The sequence below is a fragment of the Tachyglossus aculeatus genome, chromosome 1, assembly GCF_015852505.1.
Source record: "Tachyglossus aculeatus isolate mTacAcu1 chromosome 1, mTacAcu1.pri, whole genome shotgun sequence".
Taxonomy (NCBI): Eukaryota; Metazoa; Chordata; class Mammalia; order Monotremata; family Tachyglossidae; genus Tachyglossus; species Tachyglossus aculeatus.
The window spans coordinates 35,476,395-35,495,189 of NC_052066.1; the positions used below are offsets into that span (position 1 = coordinate 35,476,395).

General features: G+C 41.1%; 1 protein-coding gene across 1 annotated transcript; it reads right to left on the reverse strand.

The window, feature by feature from the left end:
* Positions 1 to 16,796: 16,796 nt before the first annotated feature.
* Positions 16,797 to 18,333, reverse strand: LOC119926569 (histone H3.3-like). The gene is made up of 3 exons (XM_038744654.1): positions 18,325 to 18,333; positions 17,177 to 17,535; positions 16,797 to 16,893 (listed from the first exon to the last, which is right to left on the reverse strand). The coding sequence occupies exons 1-3, from the start codon at positions 18,331 to 18,333 to the stop codon at positions 16,797 to 16,799; spliced, it is 465 nt and encodes a 154-aa protein (XP_038600582.1).
* Positions 18,334 to 18,795: the final 462 nt, after the last annotated feature.

An 18,795-nucleotide genomic window follows, 5' to 3' on the forward strand; every position in this document is an offset into this window, starting at 1 on the left:
AGTTGGCTCATGGTCTTAATCCCCATTTTACAGATATAGTAAATGAGGCACAGAGAAGTTAGGTGACTTGCCCTAGGTCACAAAATAGACATATGGTATTGCTGGGATTAGAACCCAAGTCTTTCTGACTCCCAGGCATGTGCTGTATCCATTAGGTTACACCACTCCTACAAAAATCCCACACTCCCACAGAGGCATTGGAATGCACATATGCAATTTTAAAATTCCAAATAGACAATAGTTAAGCTATTTTAAAACAGAGGAGATAGCAGTATCTATCTAGATGTAATTGGTTGCGCTTTCACATTCTTAAATAAGTTGAATTATACTGTAACAGTTCTGTGTCCTGTTTTTTCAGATGAGTAAACTGAAATCCAGAGAAGTTAAATGAGTTTCAATAAGGAAAAGGAAAAATGAAATACTGAACTAAACCCTGACCACTATATCTCAGCATCTGGTGTTCCCTTAGATTCACCTCTAACATCAACACTGACTCCTGGAAAAGCGAGGGTCCTCTTCTCCCTGTCTCTCTTCTAGGCTACTCTGTGGTCAAATCCAGCAAGAACTGAGTAGGTTCTAATCTCTTCTGGCAAACCTTACTTTGTAGTGAATATCAGGGAGGCAATAAGGCAACTAGGATGCTTACCATGTCTCCTTGTGCTTTGCCCTCCCTCTTTTCCTTTGAGTTTCCCCTTCCTTCCATGTTTCTGTCATTCCTTCCCTCTGTACTGTCTTTGTGAAATAAATGCTTAACAAATACCAAAATTATTACTCCTACTATCCAGGCATGCCACAATACGCTCATTCACATATTTATGTTGGCCATTATTTATACAGACATAGAGTAACTAAGACTCACAGACTCACACAGTTTCACATTTACTGGGTGTCAGGCACTGTGATAAGCACTGAGGTGGATACAAGCACATGGGTTGGACACAGTCTCAAGCCCGGTTTTACAGATGAGGTAATTGAGGCATACAGAAGTGAAGTGACTTGCTCAGGTTCACACAGCAGACAGGTGGCAGAGCCGGGATTAGAATCCATGACTTCTGATTCCCAGTCCCATGCTCTATTCACTATGCCATGCTGCTTCTCTAGCAGCAGCAGCATCAGTAATAATACTATCTATACTTATAATAATATAATAATATATAGTATAATAGTATAATATTATAATACTATTATTATAATAATAGTATAATAGTATAATATATAGTATAATACTATAATACTTACTGTGTGTAGAGTACTGTACTATGTCCTGGGAAATAATACATAGGTGGGAATTAGACATGATTTCTGTCCCTCAGGGATCTTGTAAGGTGAAAGTGTAAGAGAAGAGTTAGGGCCTGGTCACATCACGAATGATGAAATGTTAAAACACAATACAGACAAATACGCACAATAAAAACCAAATCAGTAAGGTGCTCTCACTAGAAGAGCTGAATTTCAGGTTCTTTTGGGGTCAGACTTCAGGACACCCCTATATTCACAGCAAACAGTGCAACTGTTGCTAATCTTTTGTTTGGTGGAGGCCACATGGTGGTGGCTGTTCTCTTTCCCACTGGGGGTTGGGGGAGGGTGGTGTCTTTTCAGCAGTGTGGAGGAAAACCACTGGATAAATATTTGAAGACGTGTACTATCAGGGTAAAAAAAGTGAGAGTAAGTGAGTGAGAGAGAAAGAGAGAAAAAGAGAGAGAGAGATAGAGTGTGTGTATGTGTGATTATTTTCTTTTTTCAAATTTTTTTTGTGCCTCCGTGGCCTCTGTAATTTTGTCTCCCTCCCTGAGTGTCTCTATTTACCTGTATTTCTTTCCCTCCCACTGTGTCTATGATTCCCTTTGACCCTTAGTCTCCAATTCATTCTTTGTCTTTTCTTTTAGATATCTTCTCCTCCCTCCCCTGCCCATCACCTCCGTTTATTACTGCAAATCCTGGGACCCTTCATCTGTCCTTTAGCATTGTTTATGAACACACCTAACACATTTTTATTGCACTATTGCCCTATTCAGTTGTAAGCTCCTTGAGGATGAAGAATATTTGCCTACTTACAAGTTTCTTCTCAGTGATTAGAACAGTGCCTTACATTCACTCATTAGGTGCTCAGTAAGTAGCATTCATTGATTGATCAGAAGCACTGCCACCAGGAAGCAATGTTTGCCTAAAGCTTTGCCTAAGCAATTTAGATATTTTCCGTTTCATTATCGCTTGGCCAAATCTATGAGTTTATGAAAAATAAGGTTTTTATTAAATTGAAATGAAAACCAGATAATCCTCAATGGCTGGAAGCCCCCCACCTCATTCTTTTTATATTTAATAATAATTATGATGCTCGTTAAGTGCTTACTATGAGCCAGGTCCTGTTCTAAGTATTGGGGGTAGATACAAGTTAATCAGGTTGGATGGAGTCCCTGTCCCACATGGGGCTCACACTCTTAATCCCTATTTTAAAGATGATGTACCTGAGGCCCAGAGAAGTTAAATGACATGCCCAAGACACACAGCAGACATGTGGTAGAATAGAGATTAGAACCCAGGTCCTTCTGATTCCCAGGCCCGAGCTCTCTCTACTGACCCATGCTGCTTCTAAGATGCTTCTTTTTGAGAAAACTGGGCCATTTCATGAAATGTCATCCTCACTAGGAGTGCAAACAGGCTGAGAAATCTCAGTTGAGGCAGGTACAGTGCTTCTCTAAACTCACACAGCTGCTTGAAAGTGAAATAAATTACTCCCCGAATTAGTCTCTATCTATCCCAGCCCAGGACACACTGGACTTCTGCTTTAGGAAGGAGTTATTCAATATATATTATGTACTAAAGTAGATATTATATTAACATTTTATTATGATATATGTTAATATAAAACATTTATATTTTATATATTTAAAAGGTAGCATGTGAAATATAGATTAATATAAATATATCTTCTATATAGAGGTAGTATGGGCTTATATAAACTTTGATAGATGATAGATATAGGTTTGGAGGGAATGGGAAGGAGAAGACTTGTGCTTCAAATTCAAAGTTTAAAGTAAGAATTTTATTGATGTGTGCTATATAAAAATAAAACTTTATCATTTCAACTTCTGCTTCTCCTGTTCTTCTCATTATCTTATCTTTAAAAAATTTTATTATCATCATTATTATCCCATAGCTGGTGAAATTTTAACATGGTGAGAGCTGTTTCAAACCTGGAGGTTTGGCTGAGTTCAGATGATGACTTCACTGTTTATGATGTCAATATTAAGTATTTTTGATAATAATAATTAAGATTATGGTACTGGTTAAGCACTTACTATGTGTCAGTATGCTTCACATACTTCATATGCTTCACAGTATGAAGCATTGGGCACTGTACTAAATAACATCAAATAGTGCTTTGATTTAAATATACTTGTATATAGTACCTATGGTATTACGTTATTGCATTGGTGGAACACTGTAGAAGTTAGTTGTGGCAGCTATAGTTATTTCAGCTATAAATAGGATTTAGTACTGCTGTTGTTTTTAGAACTTATGTTTGGTTTGAATTTTCTTGTTAAAAGTTACCAGTCCATCTCCTTCATCTCACCACTCCTGCCAATCCCTCCCATGCTCAAAGTTCTTCAACCCTGGGTGGGGTTAAACTGCTGATCTCTTTCTATGTCAGAGAATTTGAACCAGTATCAAGATAAAATAAAAATCTTACATTTAATAAGGCATCTCTAGACACTGAAAGGAAAATAGAAATGCAGAAAGTACTCCATGGGTTTATAGGAATGAAAATAAACAGAAACAAACAAAGGCAGTCTCAAAGCATCAGAAGCATTTGTTCTTTTCTTTTCTTTTCTCTTTGGACCTTCTTTTTTATCTCTGATTCCAGCACATAATACATCTAATCTCGTTAGAGAAAACTATAATAGAATAGATGTTATAATGAAGCAGAGTGAGATGGTGGTTTCCCAGACAACCAGTGGCGTTTAACTATGCAGTGTGACTCATGCTTTCTAATACATAGTTGACTTTACTCTCAAAGATGAAATGAATACAGTTGTCTTTTAGAAGTGGTAAGTTTTCTGAAAAGTGTGTACTGAGAAAAAGCCCTTTAATAGAAAATTTAACTTTCTTCTGAAGAGCAATAGTTTTATAAGGATGCATAGTGAAATTTAAAAGAAAAGATGAAATTCAACCAAAGTGAGCTCAGGAAAATAAATCTTTATCATTTAAATTTTTGAATTTTCAAATTACAGAAGATGGTGACTTTCTTTTGTAGCACTCAAGGGCTACTACAAAACTATACATGTTCATCCCAATTGTCCTAATGAGACAATTCCCCCTGGAATGTACTTTGGAAGGAGCCTTTGCTTTTTAGAATGATTAGTATTAAAGATGAACCAGGGACAATTAGATTAATGTTCCCAATGCCAACATGACCTGTAATGATATGGATAATTTAATGATCCAGAAAATACAAAAAAAATAAAGCCCAGTTTAGAACCTGAATGATCTAATTTTTTTGTACATTTTTTAAAAAAATTTTTAACTGAAAAATTTTCAGTATGTTGTACTGTGAATACCTAATGCAAACAGTATCTAAATAGCCTGTAATTCCACAGGTTTTTGCCTTAGACTGACTTGTGTGACCTTTTTCAAAAAAAACTGTATATGCTTAAACACTTATTATGTGCTAGGCACTGTCCTGAACACTGGAGTAGAAACAAGCTAATCAGACTGGGAAAAGTTCATGTCCCACATGGGGCTCAAAATCTTAATCCCCACTTTACAGATGAGGTAAATGAGGCACAGGGAAGTGAGTTCTCCAGGGTCGCACAGCAGACAAGTGGTGGAGGCAGGATTAGAACCCAGATCCTTCTCACTTGGGATTACAACCCAGGTCCTGTCCCAGGCAATTAGAAAAAAAATGATCAGTGATGTCTTTTGGATTACAAACAGCAATTTTTCTTTCATCAAGGTGATGATCTTGCTTTTTTCTGTTTTATTAAAAACATATTTAGGCTAGAACAGCTAGTTTTTAACAAAGATAATAATGATAATAATAACAATGATAGCATTTGTTAAGTGCTTACCATGTGCCGAACACTGTTGTAAGGGCTGAGGTAGATACAAGGTAATCAGGTTGTCCCATGTTGGGTTCACAATCTTAATCCCCATTTTACAGATGAGGGAAGTACAGAGAAGTCAAGTGACTTGCCTAAAGTCACACAGCTGGTCAGTAGCAGAGTCAGGATTAGAACCCATTACCTCTGACTCTCAAGCCCGGGCTCTTTCCACTATGCCAGGTAACACAATAGAATACTGCTGTTGTCCCTCATCAGTGAAATGGGCATTAAAACTGAGCCCTATGTGGGATATGGACTGTATCCAACCTGATAAACTTGTATCTACCCCAATGCTTAGTAAAGTGCCTTGCACATAGTAAGTGCTTAACAATTACCATTATAAAAAAAAAAAGAATGCTGATAGATAGTACTTCACATTTTGAAGTCACTTCAAATGAAAAATGAAAAGCAGGACAAAAGGACCTTGTTTTCTCTTCCACAGCTTCAAGAGGGCATTGGAAGAAATTTGGATGAGGGACATAATCTTAGATTTAGAAGATAGATAATGGTGAAGAAATCAAAATTAGTTCCCCAGTTCTCTCATTATCTGTCATAACCACTAATCTCCAATGCATTATTAGAGAAAAGACTGAACAAAAGAGTGGTTTATAAATACAGAATAACGGAAAAAGTACAATAAGAGGAGTGATGATTCCATTTCCACGGCATCACCAATGCAGCCCCAATATATAAATGCCATCACCAATGGCATCTTCTTTGGGTATGAAGGACAACTATTCATAATTCATAAAAATTAAACATAAACTAGGCTTAATTTTCTCCCTACCATTTAAAAGGGTAGGGTTGACTAGAAGAACAAAAAAACAGTGGCTTGAGCTCAGTTTCCGGTGTTTCCTTTAGTGAAAAATCTCGCAAAAGGGCTTACTCATCTTGTGCCTGGTTGATGCTGCAGCCAGGAAAGTTGTCCCACCTGAACCAGTGTAACTTGTAATGTAGCTTCAGCGTTCAGCAGTCCCTTGGAAATGGATTGCTAGAGCACTAGATCACTTCAAGATGAATAAATCGCTACCTCTGCTATTTAACTTCGGGTTAGAGTTCCTTAAATTGGCTGGGCTATCAGGGTTCTGCTCTCTACTCCTGTCTAATGTTTAGCCAGATTAGTGTTCTCAGTAGGATTTTTTTCTGAATCCTCACCCAATACCCACTTCAGTTGTCCTGTCCAAATCCTTAACCCAGCCAGGCAGCTGCTTGGAAACTCTGAAAATGGAAATGAATTTCCCTTGTCACGAGGCCAGCTATTGTCCTTTTAAGACGCTGGTCTAGAAGATCTAGGAATACTAAATTACAGATGTCTGTACGAAGATTGATGGAATGTCAGCCCCACAAGGCTTAGGCAGTCTGACACAGAGAAAACAGAAGAATGAATGTTTGGTGGTAATAATAATAATAATAATAATAATAATAATAATAATAATAATAATTACAGTTTTTGTTAAGTTCTTACTATGTGTCAAGCACTGATCTAAGTGCTGGAGTTGATGCAAGTTTATCAGGTTGGACATAGTCTCTGACCCACATGGGGCTCACAGTCTCAAGCCCCATTTTACAGCTGAGGTAACTGAGGCACAGAGAAGTGAAGTGACTTGCTGTAGGTCATGCAGCAGACAAATGGCAGAGTCCGGACTAGAACCCGTGATCTTGGTAAGCAACTGTTTTATTATTAAGCATTATTTAGTATTTAATACTTTACAATTGAGCATGCTAATGAGCTCTCTAGTGTTCATCCCCTCTCCCAGCCCCACAGCACTTATGTACATATCCGTAATTTATTTATTTATATTAATGTCTGTCACCCCCTCTAGATTGTTAGCTCGTTGTGGGCCGGAAATGTGTCTGTTTATTGTTATATCATACTCTCCCAAGTGCTTAGTACAGTGCTTTGTACACCATAAGCACTCAATAAATACAATTGATTTACTGATAGACACTTAAAGGCACTTAGAGAAGCAGCATGGCTCAGTGGAAAGAGCCCGGGCTTGGGAGCCAGAGGTCATGGGTTCAAATCCCGGCTCTCCCAATTGTCAGCTGTGTGACTTTGGGCAAGTCACTTAACTTCCCTGTGCCTCAGTTACCTCATCTGTAAAATGGGGATTAAGACTGTGAGCCCCACGTGAGACAACCTTATCACCTTGTCACCTCCCCAGCACTTAGAACAGTGCTTTGCACATAATAAGCACTTAATAAATGCCATTATTATTATTATTATTATTATTATTATTATTATTATTATTATTATTATTATTCTGAGTCCCAGGCCTGTGCTGTATCCACTATGCCATGCTGCTTCTCCTAGAGAGACTTCTAGTGAAGCAACCTTTTAGGCATATCTCTAACCTTGGATCCTTCAGAATAACCCCTGGGACTGGAGGAAGGAGAAAGCCAACTGATCACTTACACCAAATGAGAGGCAAACATAAAGGAAGACTAAAGGGAAACAATACCTAAAATACTGGTTTTCTAATTACAAACGTGAAAATCTGGTGGACTCCAAAGGGACATTTTGGTCCCTGATCGTGTTCTACTTGTCACAGAAGTTCATATGACTATCTCTGCTCTTCTTCCCACTTACTCCAGTTTCTTTTCATAGTAGATATTAAGTATACTAGAGAAGCAGCGTGGCCTAGTGGTAAAGAACATGGGCCTGGGAGTTGGAAGATCTGGGTTCTAATCCGAGTTCCACCTCTTGTCTGCTGCGTGACCTCAGGAATGTCACAACGTCTTTGTTCAATCCATACTTCATGCTGCTGCCCGGATTATCTTTGTCCAGAAACGCTCTGGGTATATTACTCTCCTCCTCAAAAATCTCCAGCGGCTACCAATCAATCTGCGCATCAGGCAGAAACTCCTCACCCTGGGCTTCAAGGCTGTCCATCACCTCACCCCCTCCTACCTCACCTCCCTTCTCTCCTTCTCCAGCCCAGCCCGCACCCTCCACTCCTCCGCCGCTAATCTCCTCACCGTGCCTCGCTCTGTCCTGTCCCGCCATCGACCCCCGGCCCACGTCCTCCCCCGGGCCTGGAATGCCCTCCCTTTGCCCATCCGCCAAGCTAGCTCTCTTCCTCCCTTCAAGACCCTGCTGAGAGCTCACCTCCTCCAGGAGGCCTTCCCAGACTGAGCCCCTTCCTTCCTCTCCCCCTCGTCCCCCTCTCCATCCCCCCATCTTACCTCCTTCCCTTCCCCACAGCACCTGTATATATGTATATATGTTTGTACATATTTATTACTCTATTTATTTATTTTACTTGCACATATCTATTCTATTTATTTTATTTTGTTGGTATGTTTGGTTTTGTTCTCTATCTCCCCCTTTTAGACTGTGAGCCCACTGTTAGGTAGGGACTGTCTCTATGTGTTGCCAATTTGTACTTCCCAAGCACTTAGTACAGTTCTCTGCACATAGTAAGCGCTCAATAAATACGATTGATGATGATGATGATTTACCTCAACTGTAAATTGGAGCTTAAAACAGTGAGACCTACCTTGTACATGGATTCTATCCAACCTGAATATCTTGCATCTAACCCAGTGCTTAGTACAGTTCCTGGAATATCGTAAGGGTTTTAAAAATACCATAAAACATTGTCTACAACATGTAGGGACCTGAGCTAAGGTTTTTAAGTTCATGTAGGAAAGGATGTAAGGTGGATTTCCAAATGATTGTGTGCCCCTGTCTAATTTATCACTATACACATTTATAAGATGTGTCTTTTCCAAATGGTTTCTAATTTATATTTCTTAAATTTAAATAAAAAATTATCTTTGATTATTGTAACTTGTATAGTCTGGAAAAAAAAATTCTTTAAATGCTGTTTTTCATGCACTTGCCCAAACTGAAATAATTATGATTGCGCTGCTTACTTATTTTAAAAATGGAAAGAAATTTTGAATGGCAGGTCCATATTTCAATAGTCATATATGTTGAATAGTACCTAGTGCACCAAAACAATTAAAGACCACGTTTGAAAAAAAAATAATCACTGAGTCTGAGAAAGCATTCAAAATTAAAACTATTGTTTCCTAGTCTTACAGTGACCCTGTTATGAGTGGTGGGAATATTTGCAGCTTTTTTTTTCTACCTAACTCTTAGGGTTCTTTATCTGAGAAATGAGCTCAGATGGTTCTAAATTAAATGTGCTTTGCAACAGACTTTCTTGAATTCATTTTAATCTGGGAGAGAGAAAATGAAAATAAAAACATGCTGAAAAGGAAATCCCATTGAGCTGCAGGAAACAATGTGGCATGCACAATTAGAATAAATGAGTCCCAAGATGTGGTGTGGTATTTTAATGTAAATTTGAAGGAAAATGGCTTAAAATACTGATGTGTAATTTAGAAATATGGAAATGTGGCTATATCCATAAGCAAAGCATTTGGAAAGCAGGTGTCTGATGAAAGGGTGAATTCCCTTCATCTGCTCTTAACATTCACATTCTATGAACTGATTATGCGACTTCCAAAGTTGCCTTCTACCTAGTATGTACTATCTGCATTTTGGAAAAAAATCATAAAAAGTGAATTCAATTGTAAAATCCAAAAAACTTTAAGAACAGCATAAGTTACAATTAATGTCTTTATTCAGACTGCTCAAGGACTCAACTGAGGGCTCAGCTTTGACAATCCAGAAGTCCTCTAACGGTGCTCTGCACACAGGAAGCGCTCAATAAATACGATTGAATGAGTGAATGATTAACGAACTTAAGACCTGCTGTCTCAAGATGGGTGAATTGCATGCTTAGGACAGTGAGAGTCAGAAATTGTGAAGCATTTTAACCCCTGGGGAAAAGAAAGAATAACAGCGTGTGCTTGCCTAGAAGTTTCCTTTTGAGAGATTATGCAGGGGGTAGGGTTATTAACCCCACTCAGGATTCATTCATTCAAATGTATTTATTGAGCGCTTACTGTGTGCAGAGCACTGTACTAAGCACTTGAAGCTTGTTACACCTGGAGAGTTTCCAGTCTTCTACCAGTCTCGGCTGTGGGAGGGAGAGTCAATCAATCAATCAATCAATCAATCGTATTTATTGAGTGCTTACTATGTGCCAAGCAGAGGCCTACCCATTCCATTCTTAGCTTGGGCAGTGGCTAGCGAGCACAAAGCAATCTGTTATAAGTCAAAACGCACTCATGCTGGGTAGCAGCAGCATGGGAGAGAGTCGACAGTGGAGACTGGAGTTACAGCGCAGAAGGTGGCTGTGATAAACCACTTCTATATTTTTACCAAGAAAACTCTACAGATACACTACCAGAACAATTGCAGATGGAGAGCAGGACAGTCTGGGAGAGATGTGTCCGTGGTATCACTATGGGTCAGAAACGACTCAACAGTACAAGACAACGCAAGAGTTACTAACCTTCACACCACCGCACATCGGTCCTGCCACCTACGTAGCATGGTCTAAACACCACCTTGTGAACCATCAACAAGGCATAATGCTAGGTTGTGTTGCTTGGGGTGGGTTGAACTTAGAGGTAATAACAATAATTATGGTATTTGTAAAGTGCTGTTCTAAACACTGGTGCAATCAGGTAATCAGGTTGGACACAGCCCCTGTCCCACATGGGGCTCACCATCTTAATTCCCATTTTACGGATGAGGGAACTGAGAAACAGAAATGAACAGACTCGCCCAAGGTCGCAAAGCAGACACGTGATGTTAGAACCCAGGTCGTTCAATCAATCAATCAATCAATCATATTTATTGAGCGCTTACTATGTGAAGAGCACTCTACTAAGCGCTTGGGAAGTACAAATTGGCAACACATAGAGACAGTCCCTACCCAACATTGGGCTCACAGTCTAAAAGGGGGAGATTCCCCCTTTTAGATTCCTAGGCCCATACTCTATCCACTATGCTGAGCTGTGAAGACTGCAGAATTGAGGGAGAGAATTTGCTCAAATTGCATAAGTTCCACAGGGGTGATTCAGCCCAAGATGGAATAATAATAATAATAATAATAATAATAATAATAATAATAATAATAATGACATTTATTAAGCACTTACTATGTGCAAAGCACTGTTCTAAGCACTGGGGAGGTTACAAGGTGATCAGTTTGTCCCACATGGGACTCACAGTCTTAATCCGCATTTTACGGATGAGGCAACTGAGGCACAGAGAAGTTAAGTAAGTGACTTGCCCAAAGTCACACAGCTGACAATTGAGAGAGCTGGGATTTGAACCCATGACCTCTGACTCCAAAGCCCGGGCTCTTTCCATTGAGCCATGAACCATTTTGGAATACAACACAAGAGGGTGTGAAAGATTTTCCAACAACCCACCCATCAGAAATAAATTCCAAGGAGTTCTCTCAGACTTCTGGTGTTTCCCGAAATCTTTCTGCCTTCTGCAGTATTTGTGAGCAACCTGCCACAGGTGATCCAGAACTTTGGCCAGCTTCAAATTTATTGAATGATTGATTCAGGCTTCTGGCTGTCCTTAAGAAGGAATAAAATTTCCACCATTCCCAGCTCCGCCTCTTGTCAGCTGTGTGACCTTGGGCAAGCCACTTAACTTCTCTGTGCCTCAGTTACCTCATCTGTAAAATGGGGATTAAGATTGTGAGCCCCAAGTGGAAAAACCTGATCACCTTGTAGCCCCCCGCCGCACTTAGAACAGTGCTTTGCACATAGTAAGCGCTTAACAAATACCACCATTATTATTATTATTATTACATTGGTTGTCCTGATTCACTTGACACTGGGTTCATCATACTTGGTACACAGAATCATGTAATGGTATCATAGCAATATTATATGTGCATCTGCTGGAGTCTACCTGAACCTGTCAAGAATATCATAATAATAATAATAAGGAAAATGGTAAATGGAATCTACTAAGAATTTTAATCTTAAAAACAGTAGATCTTCAAAATTGACACACTTTGAAGGCTCGGAATGGAAAATTCCCACAGGCTTGTTAGACTGCCTTGCTCCCACATTAATCACCATCGTTACACACTTTTCGGGCAGTAGGCACTGACGTAAATGTCTCTCTTGTTATCATCTGAAACTGGCTCTGCTGATCCTCATTATGGCCAAGGCCTTTGGTTATCTTTACACCTGTGGGAGCGCTCAGTCAACAGACAACTGGAGTACAGAACTCAATCAATCGATCAATCGATAGAAAAGCAGCATGACCTAGTGAATAGAGCATGAATCCTAGGAGTCATAATCATAATAATAATAATGATGGCATTTGTTAAGCGTTTACTATGTGCAAAGCTCAACTGTAAAATGGGGATAATAATAATAATAATAATAATGGCATTTATTAAGCGCTTACTATGTGCAAAGCACTGTTCTAAGCACTGGGGAGGTTACAAGGTGATCAGGTTGTCCCACGTGGGGCTCACAGTCTTAATCCCCATTTTGCAGATGAGGTAACTGAGGCACAGAGAAGTGAAGTGACTTGCCCAGAGTCACACAGCCAACAATTGGCAGAGCCGGGATTTGAACCCATGACCTCTGACTCCAAAACCCGAGCTCTTTCCACTGAGCCACGTCTGTGAGCCCCAGGAGGGTCCAACCTGATTAACTTGGCTCTACCCTAGTGTTTAGAGCAGTGCTTGGCACAAAGTGAGTACTTCACCAGTACCGTAATTATTCATCACTACCATGAACGCTTAGTACAGTGCTCTGGACACAATAAGCGCTCCATAAATACGATTGATGATGAACAAAGTCCTCCCAACTCTAGCTCTTTTGAGTCCAGACCATCCCACTTTGCCCAGGCTTTCAATCGATCACAAACTAACGTTTCCTTCATTCGATAGCATTTACGGAACACTTGCTGTCTGTCAATTGTATTTATTGAGCACTTACTGTGTGCAGAGCACTGTACTAAGAACTTGAGGCAGTATAGTATAACAGTACATTAAAAGGGCAAAAGCACCAATAAAGCTTCTTTGACTGGAAGCTCGCTGTGGGCAGGGAATGTGTCTGCTAGTTCTGTTCATTCATTCATTCAATCATATTTATTGAGCGCATACAGTGTGCAGAGCACTGTACTAGGCACTTAGCACTGTTGTATTCTCCCAAATGCTTAGTACAGTGTTCTGCACATACTGAGAGCTCAATAAATACGGTTGATTCACCAGTAACTGAGAATCGGATGGAGATCGTAAATTCCCTATGGGCAGGAATCACATTCACCCACTCGACCACATTGTAAATCCCAGCTCCTCCACTCGTCAGCTGTGTGACTTTGGGAAAGTCACTTAACTTCCCTGGGCCTCAGTTACCTCATCTGTAAAATGGGGATTAAGACTGTGAGCCCCCCGTGGGACAACCTGATCACCTTGTAACCTCCCCAGTGCTTAGTACAGAGCTTTGCACATAGTAAGTGCTTAACAAATGCCATTATTATTATTATTATTATTATTATTATTATTATTATTATTATTATTATCATTGTATTTTCCCCAGAAATCCAGTGCTCTGCACACAGGAAGCACTGATTGGCTGTGTGACCCTGGGCAAGTCACTTTACTTCTTTGGGCCACAGTTTCCTCATCTGGAAAATAGGAATTAATATTGTAAGCCCCATGTGGGGCAGGGACTGTGTCAAACCTGATTATCTTGTATCTACCCTAGAGCTTAGAACAGTGCCTGGCACTTAGTAAACACTTAAAAAGTACCATAATTATTATTAATTATTAAGCACTCAATAAATACCATTGATATTGAGCACTGCACTAAGAGCTTTCTAGGGCACAAGAAAACTCTTTGCTAAGATCCCTGCTGTTAAGGAGTTTAATAATATTAATGATAATAATAATAATAATGGTATTTAAGCACTTACTATGTGCCAAGCACTGTTCTAAGGCCTTGCTCTTTCCACTAAGCCAAGCTGCTTCTGTACCATCTAAACAGTTAAAGGGGTAAAATATTGACAGATCATAGGACGAATTCAACACTACAGCAGCACCAGAATAAATGTGATATTTAGGTGCTTACTATATGTCAAGCACTGTACTAAGCGCTGGGGTAGACACAGGTTAATCAGGTAGGACACAGCCTCATGTACTCAGGAGGGAGAACAGGGATCGAATCCCCATTTTGCAGATGAGGGGACTGAGGCACACAGAGAAATGAAGTGACTTATCCAAGGTCACACAGCAGACAAGTGGGGATTTAGAACCCAGGTCTCCTGACTCCCAGACTGGGCTCTTTCCACTCTTAGAACATTGTAGGTAAAAGAGCGGACCATTCCTGGATTTTGTTACCCCTCTCCTCCTATCCGTCTGGCCAGACATTATGGCACTTATTGAGCACTTACCGTGTGCAGAGCACTGGACTGAGCATTAGGGAGAGCAGGAGGAAGAAATCTAGACGTTCCCAAAGCGGTGACCCTGTCCATCCTGATCCAACAGGCCCAGAGATTCCAAAATAAATGAGCTGAATAGAAGCAGCTGCTTCTGTGTTTTATAGTACTTAAGTACTTGGTGTCAAGCACTGTTCTAAGCACTGGGGTAGATACAAATTAATCAGGTCCCATACAGTCCTGCCCCACGTGGTATTTATCGAGGCTAAGTAGAAGGGAGACCAGGCATTGAATCCCCATTTTGAAGTTGAAGAAAGTGAGGCATAGTGAAGTGACTTGCCCAGGGTCACACAGCAGGGAAGTGGCAGAGCCGGGATTAGAACTTGGGTCCTCTGACCCCTGGCCTGGTCTCTTTCCACTGCTTCTCGCTTTGGTTAGGGACTGAGTTTGATGTCAGTTTTCCCCTTTCTAGACTGTGAGCCCACTGTGAGCTGGGATTGTCTCTATTGCTGAATTGTACTTTCCAAGCATTTAGTACAGTGCTCTGCACACAGTAAGTGCTCAATAAATATGATTGAATGAATGAATGAGTTCAAACTCTCCACCAAGCTCCATCACGCTTTCCAAATCCGCTTCCTCTGTCTGCTACTCCTCAATTCACTCTCCTTATTACTTCTAAACTATCAGTCAATGCTATATACTGAGTGCTTACTATGTGCAGAGCACTATCCTACACACTTGGGAGACCACAATACAACAGCGTTGGTAGACATGCTCCCTGCTCACAATGCGTTCACATTCTAATTCCCTCACAAATAATAATAATAATAGTAATGATAGCATTTATTAAGAACTTACTACGTGCAAAACACTGTTCTAAGCACCGGGGAGGTTACAAGGTGATCAGGTTGTCCCACGGAGGGCTCACAGTCTTAATCCCCATTTTACAGATGAGGGAACTGAGGCCCAGAGAAGTTAAGTGACTTGTCCAAAGTCACACAGCTGACAAGGGGCAGAGCTGGGATTTGAACCCATGACCTCTGACTCCAAAGCCTGTGCTGTTTCCACTGAACCATGTTGCTTCTCTAATCTTCTATCTTAATCTTCTATCCTAATCTATCTAAATCTTGAGAAATCTTCTAACTTAATGCCACTTCTGCCTGTATACCCCTGCTGGTGTTGTTGCCCTGGCCTGGGCCTTCCTCCCCAAATCCTGAAGATCAAACAATTAGTACAGTGCTCCACATGTAGTAAACTCAACAAAGAGTATGGATTGATTGACCACAGCTCTCCCCATAGTCACAGCATTCCTAAATCCTACCTTCTACAGAATACTTTCTTTAATCAAGTTCCTTAACCCTGTCATGAGCCCACCACCGGGGATTGCTCCCACATTAGTTTCAGGTACTCAACCTATGAGACCTTCAGCAGGGATTTAACTTCCTCTAAATTCAGGCACTCAATTTATAGCCCTTCCCTGGGGATTATCTCCCCTCTAAATTTAGGCACTCAACGACAAGTTTGAAAAGTAAAACTAACCCACCATTATGAAGCTGTACTTCATACCTAAGCACTGGGGATAGACACTGAGTTTCGTTGAGAAGCAGCGTGGCTCAGTGGAAAGAGCCCGGGCTTTGGAGTCAGAGGTCATGGGTTCAAATGCCGGCTCCACCAGTTGTCAGCTGTGTGACTTTGGGCAAGTCACTTCACTTCTCTGGGCCTCAGTTACCTCATCTGTAAAATGGGGATGAAGACTGTGAGCCCCATGAGGGACAACCTGATCACCTTGTAACCTCCCCAGCACGTAGAACAGTGCTTTGCATGTAGTAAGCACCTAAGAAGTGCCATTATTATTATTATTATAAACATGTACACACACGTACACACACACACAATAGTTACCCATCCATCTAGTTTTCCCCATGTCCTTTCATTTATTCATTTGATCATATTTATTGAGTGCTACTGTGTGCAGAGCACCATACTAAGCACTCGGAAAGTACAATTCAGCAATAGATAGAGACAATCCCTACCCAACAACGGGCTCACAGACTAGAATGTGCTCATAATTAATAAAATACTATAATAAATATGTACTCAATTTCCAGTATTAGCCTATACTGGTTGGTACAGAGCTATGATCGCTATTGATTAAAAATAAAAACGGAGCCATGCTACCCTTACTTTGAGTCCTGTGAAATTACCCAGTGATAAAGGTCTAGGGACTGGAAGTGACAGCTCTTACTGGGTGAATGTAGATTGGGTCAATGGGATGCAAAGTCTCCCTCTAAGGCTCATTGTGGACTGAAAACATTCTTACAAAGTCTGTTGCATTGTACTCTACCCCAACACAATAAGCACACAAATATGATTCATTCACTCTTTCAGGCAGCGGATCTATCCTGATCATATCAGCGGCTCTGAAAAGAGCCTTTGGTTTTGTTACAGCGAGTGATAGAGAGCAAGATGTAAGCCCTCTCGCCACGGACGCGGCGGGCCAGCTGGATCAATCATTCAATCAATTGTATTTATTGAGCGCTTACTGTGTGCAGAGCACTGTACTAAACGCTTGGGAAGTACAAGTTGGCAACATATAGAGACGGTCCCTACCCAACAGTGGGCTCACGGTCTAGAAGGGGGAGACAGAGAACAAAACCAAACATATTAACAAAATAAAATAAATAGAATAGGTATGTACAAGTAAAATAAATAAATAAACAGAGTAATAAATATGTACAAACATGTATACTGGATGTCCTTGGACATGATTCATTCATTCAATAGTATTTATTGAGCACTTACTATGATGACCCTCTTGGCATGGATGATGCACAGGTTGGAGTCGTCGAACAGCCCCACCAGATAGGCCTCGCTCGCATCCTGCAGGGCCATGACGGCCGAGCTCTGGAAATGCAGGTCCATTTTGAAGTCCTGGGCGATCTCCCGCATCAGCCTCTGGAAGGGCAGTTTGTCGATCAGCAGCTCAGTGGACTTCTGGTAGCACCAGATCTCCCACAGCACCATGATGCCGGGCCAGAAGCACTGAGGCTTCTTTACACGGCCAGTGGCCGGGGTATTTTTGCGGGAAGCCTTGCTGGCTACCTGCTTTCGAGGAGCCTTGCAACCATTTGCAGTGAATAGCCCACAAGCCTGGGAGTCCAAAGGACTTGTGTTCTAATCCCAGATCCGCCGCTTGTCTACTGTGTGACCTTTTAGACTCTCCCCCTTTTAGACTGTGAGCCCACTGTTGGGTAGGGACTGTCTCTATATGTTGCCAATTTGTACTTCCCAAGCGCTTAGTACAGTGCTCTGCACATAGTAAGCGCTCAATAAATACGATTGATGATGATGATGACCTTGGAGTTAGAAGGCCATGAGTTCTAATCCCAGCTCTGCTGTGTGACCTTGGACAAGCCACTCCACATCTCTGGGCCTCAGTCCCCTCATCTGTCAAATGGGAATTGAGATTGTGAGCCCTCTGTGGGACAGGGACTGTGTCCAACCTAATTTGCTTGTAGCCACCCCAGTGCTTAATATAGTGCCTGGCACACCATAAGTGCTTAACAAATACTACAGTTATTAAGATACCTGGTGGGAGAGGGAGGGGAAGTGTTCGAAGTTCGTGAGCAGAAAGGAGCCTCAAACCCAACTCTCCTCCCATGATCTCCAAAAAGATTTCATACCTCGGTTTGAGGAAACTTGTCCTGGATGTGAAGAAGTGGGGAAAGGGCGACTGTAGCTCTTTATTGCTGTATTGTACTCTCCCAAGCGCTTAGTACAGTGTTCTGCACACAGTAAGCTCTCAGTAATTACAATTGAATGAATGAATGAGAGTCAGCTTTGTAATAATAGGAAGGATTATCATGGTACTTAAACTCTTACGTGCCAAGATTTGTTCTGAACTCTGGGGAAGATACGGGATAATCATGTCCCACATACAGCGTTCATAATCTAAGTATGAGAGAGTAAGATTTCATCCCCCTTTTACAGATGAGGTAACTGAAGCACAGAGAAGCTAAGTGACTTGCCCAAGGTCACACAGCAGACATTTGGTGGTTAGAATTAGAATCCAGGTCCTCTGACTCCCAACCCAGGCTCTTTCCACTAAGCCACCCCACTTCTCTTTATAGACCGTAAACACCATGTGATCAACAGAAGTTGATCAGGTAGAGAAGCAGTGTGGCTTAGTGGAAAGAGCACGGGCTTGGGAGTCAGAGGTCGAGGGTTCTAATCCTGGCTCCTCCATTTGTCAGCTGCGTGACTTTGGGCAAGTCACTTAAATTCTCTGGGCCTCAGTGACCTCATCTGTAAAATGGGGATGAAGACTGTGAGCCTCAAGTGGGACAACCTGATGACCTTGTATCTACCCCAGCACTTAGAACAGTGCTTGGCACATAGTAAGCACTTAAC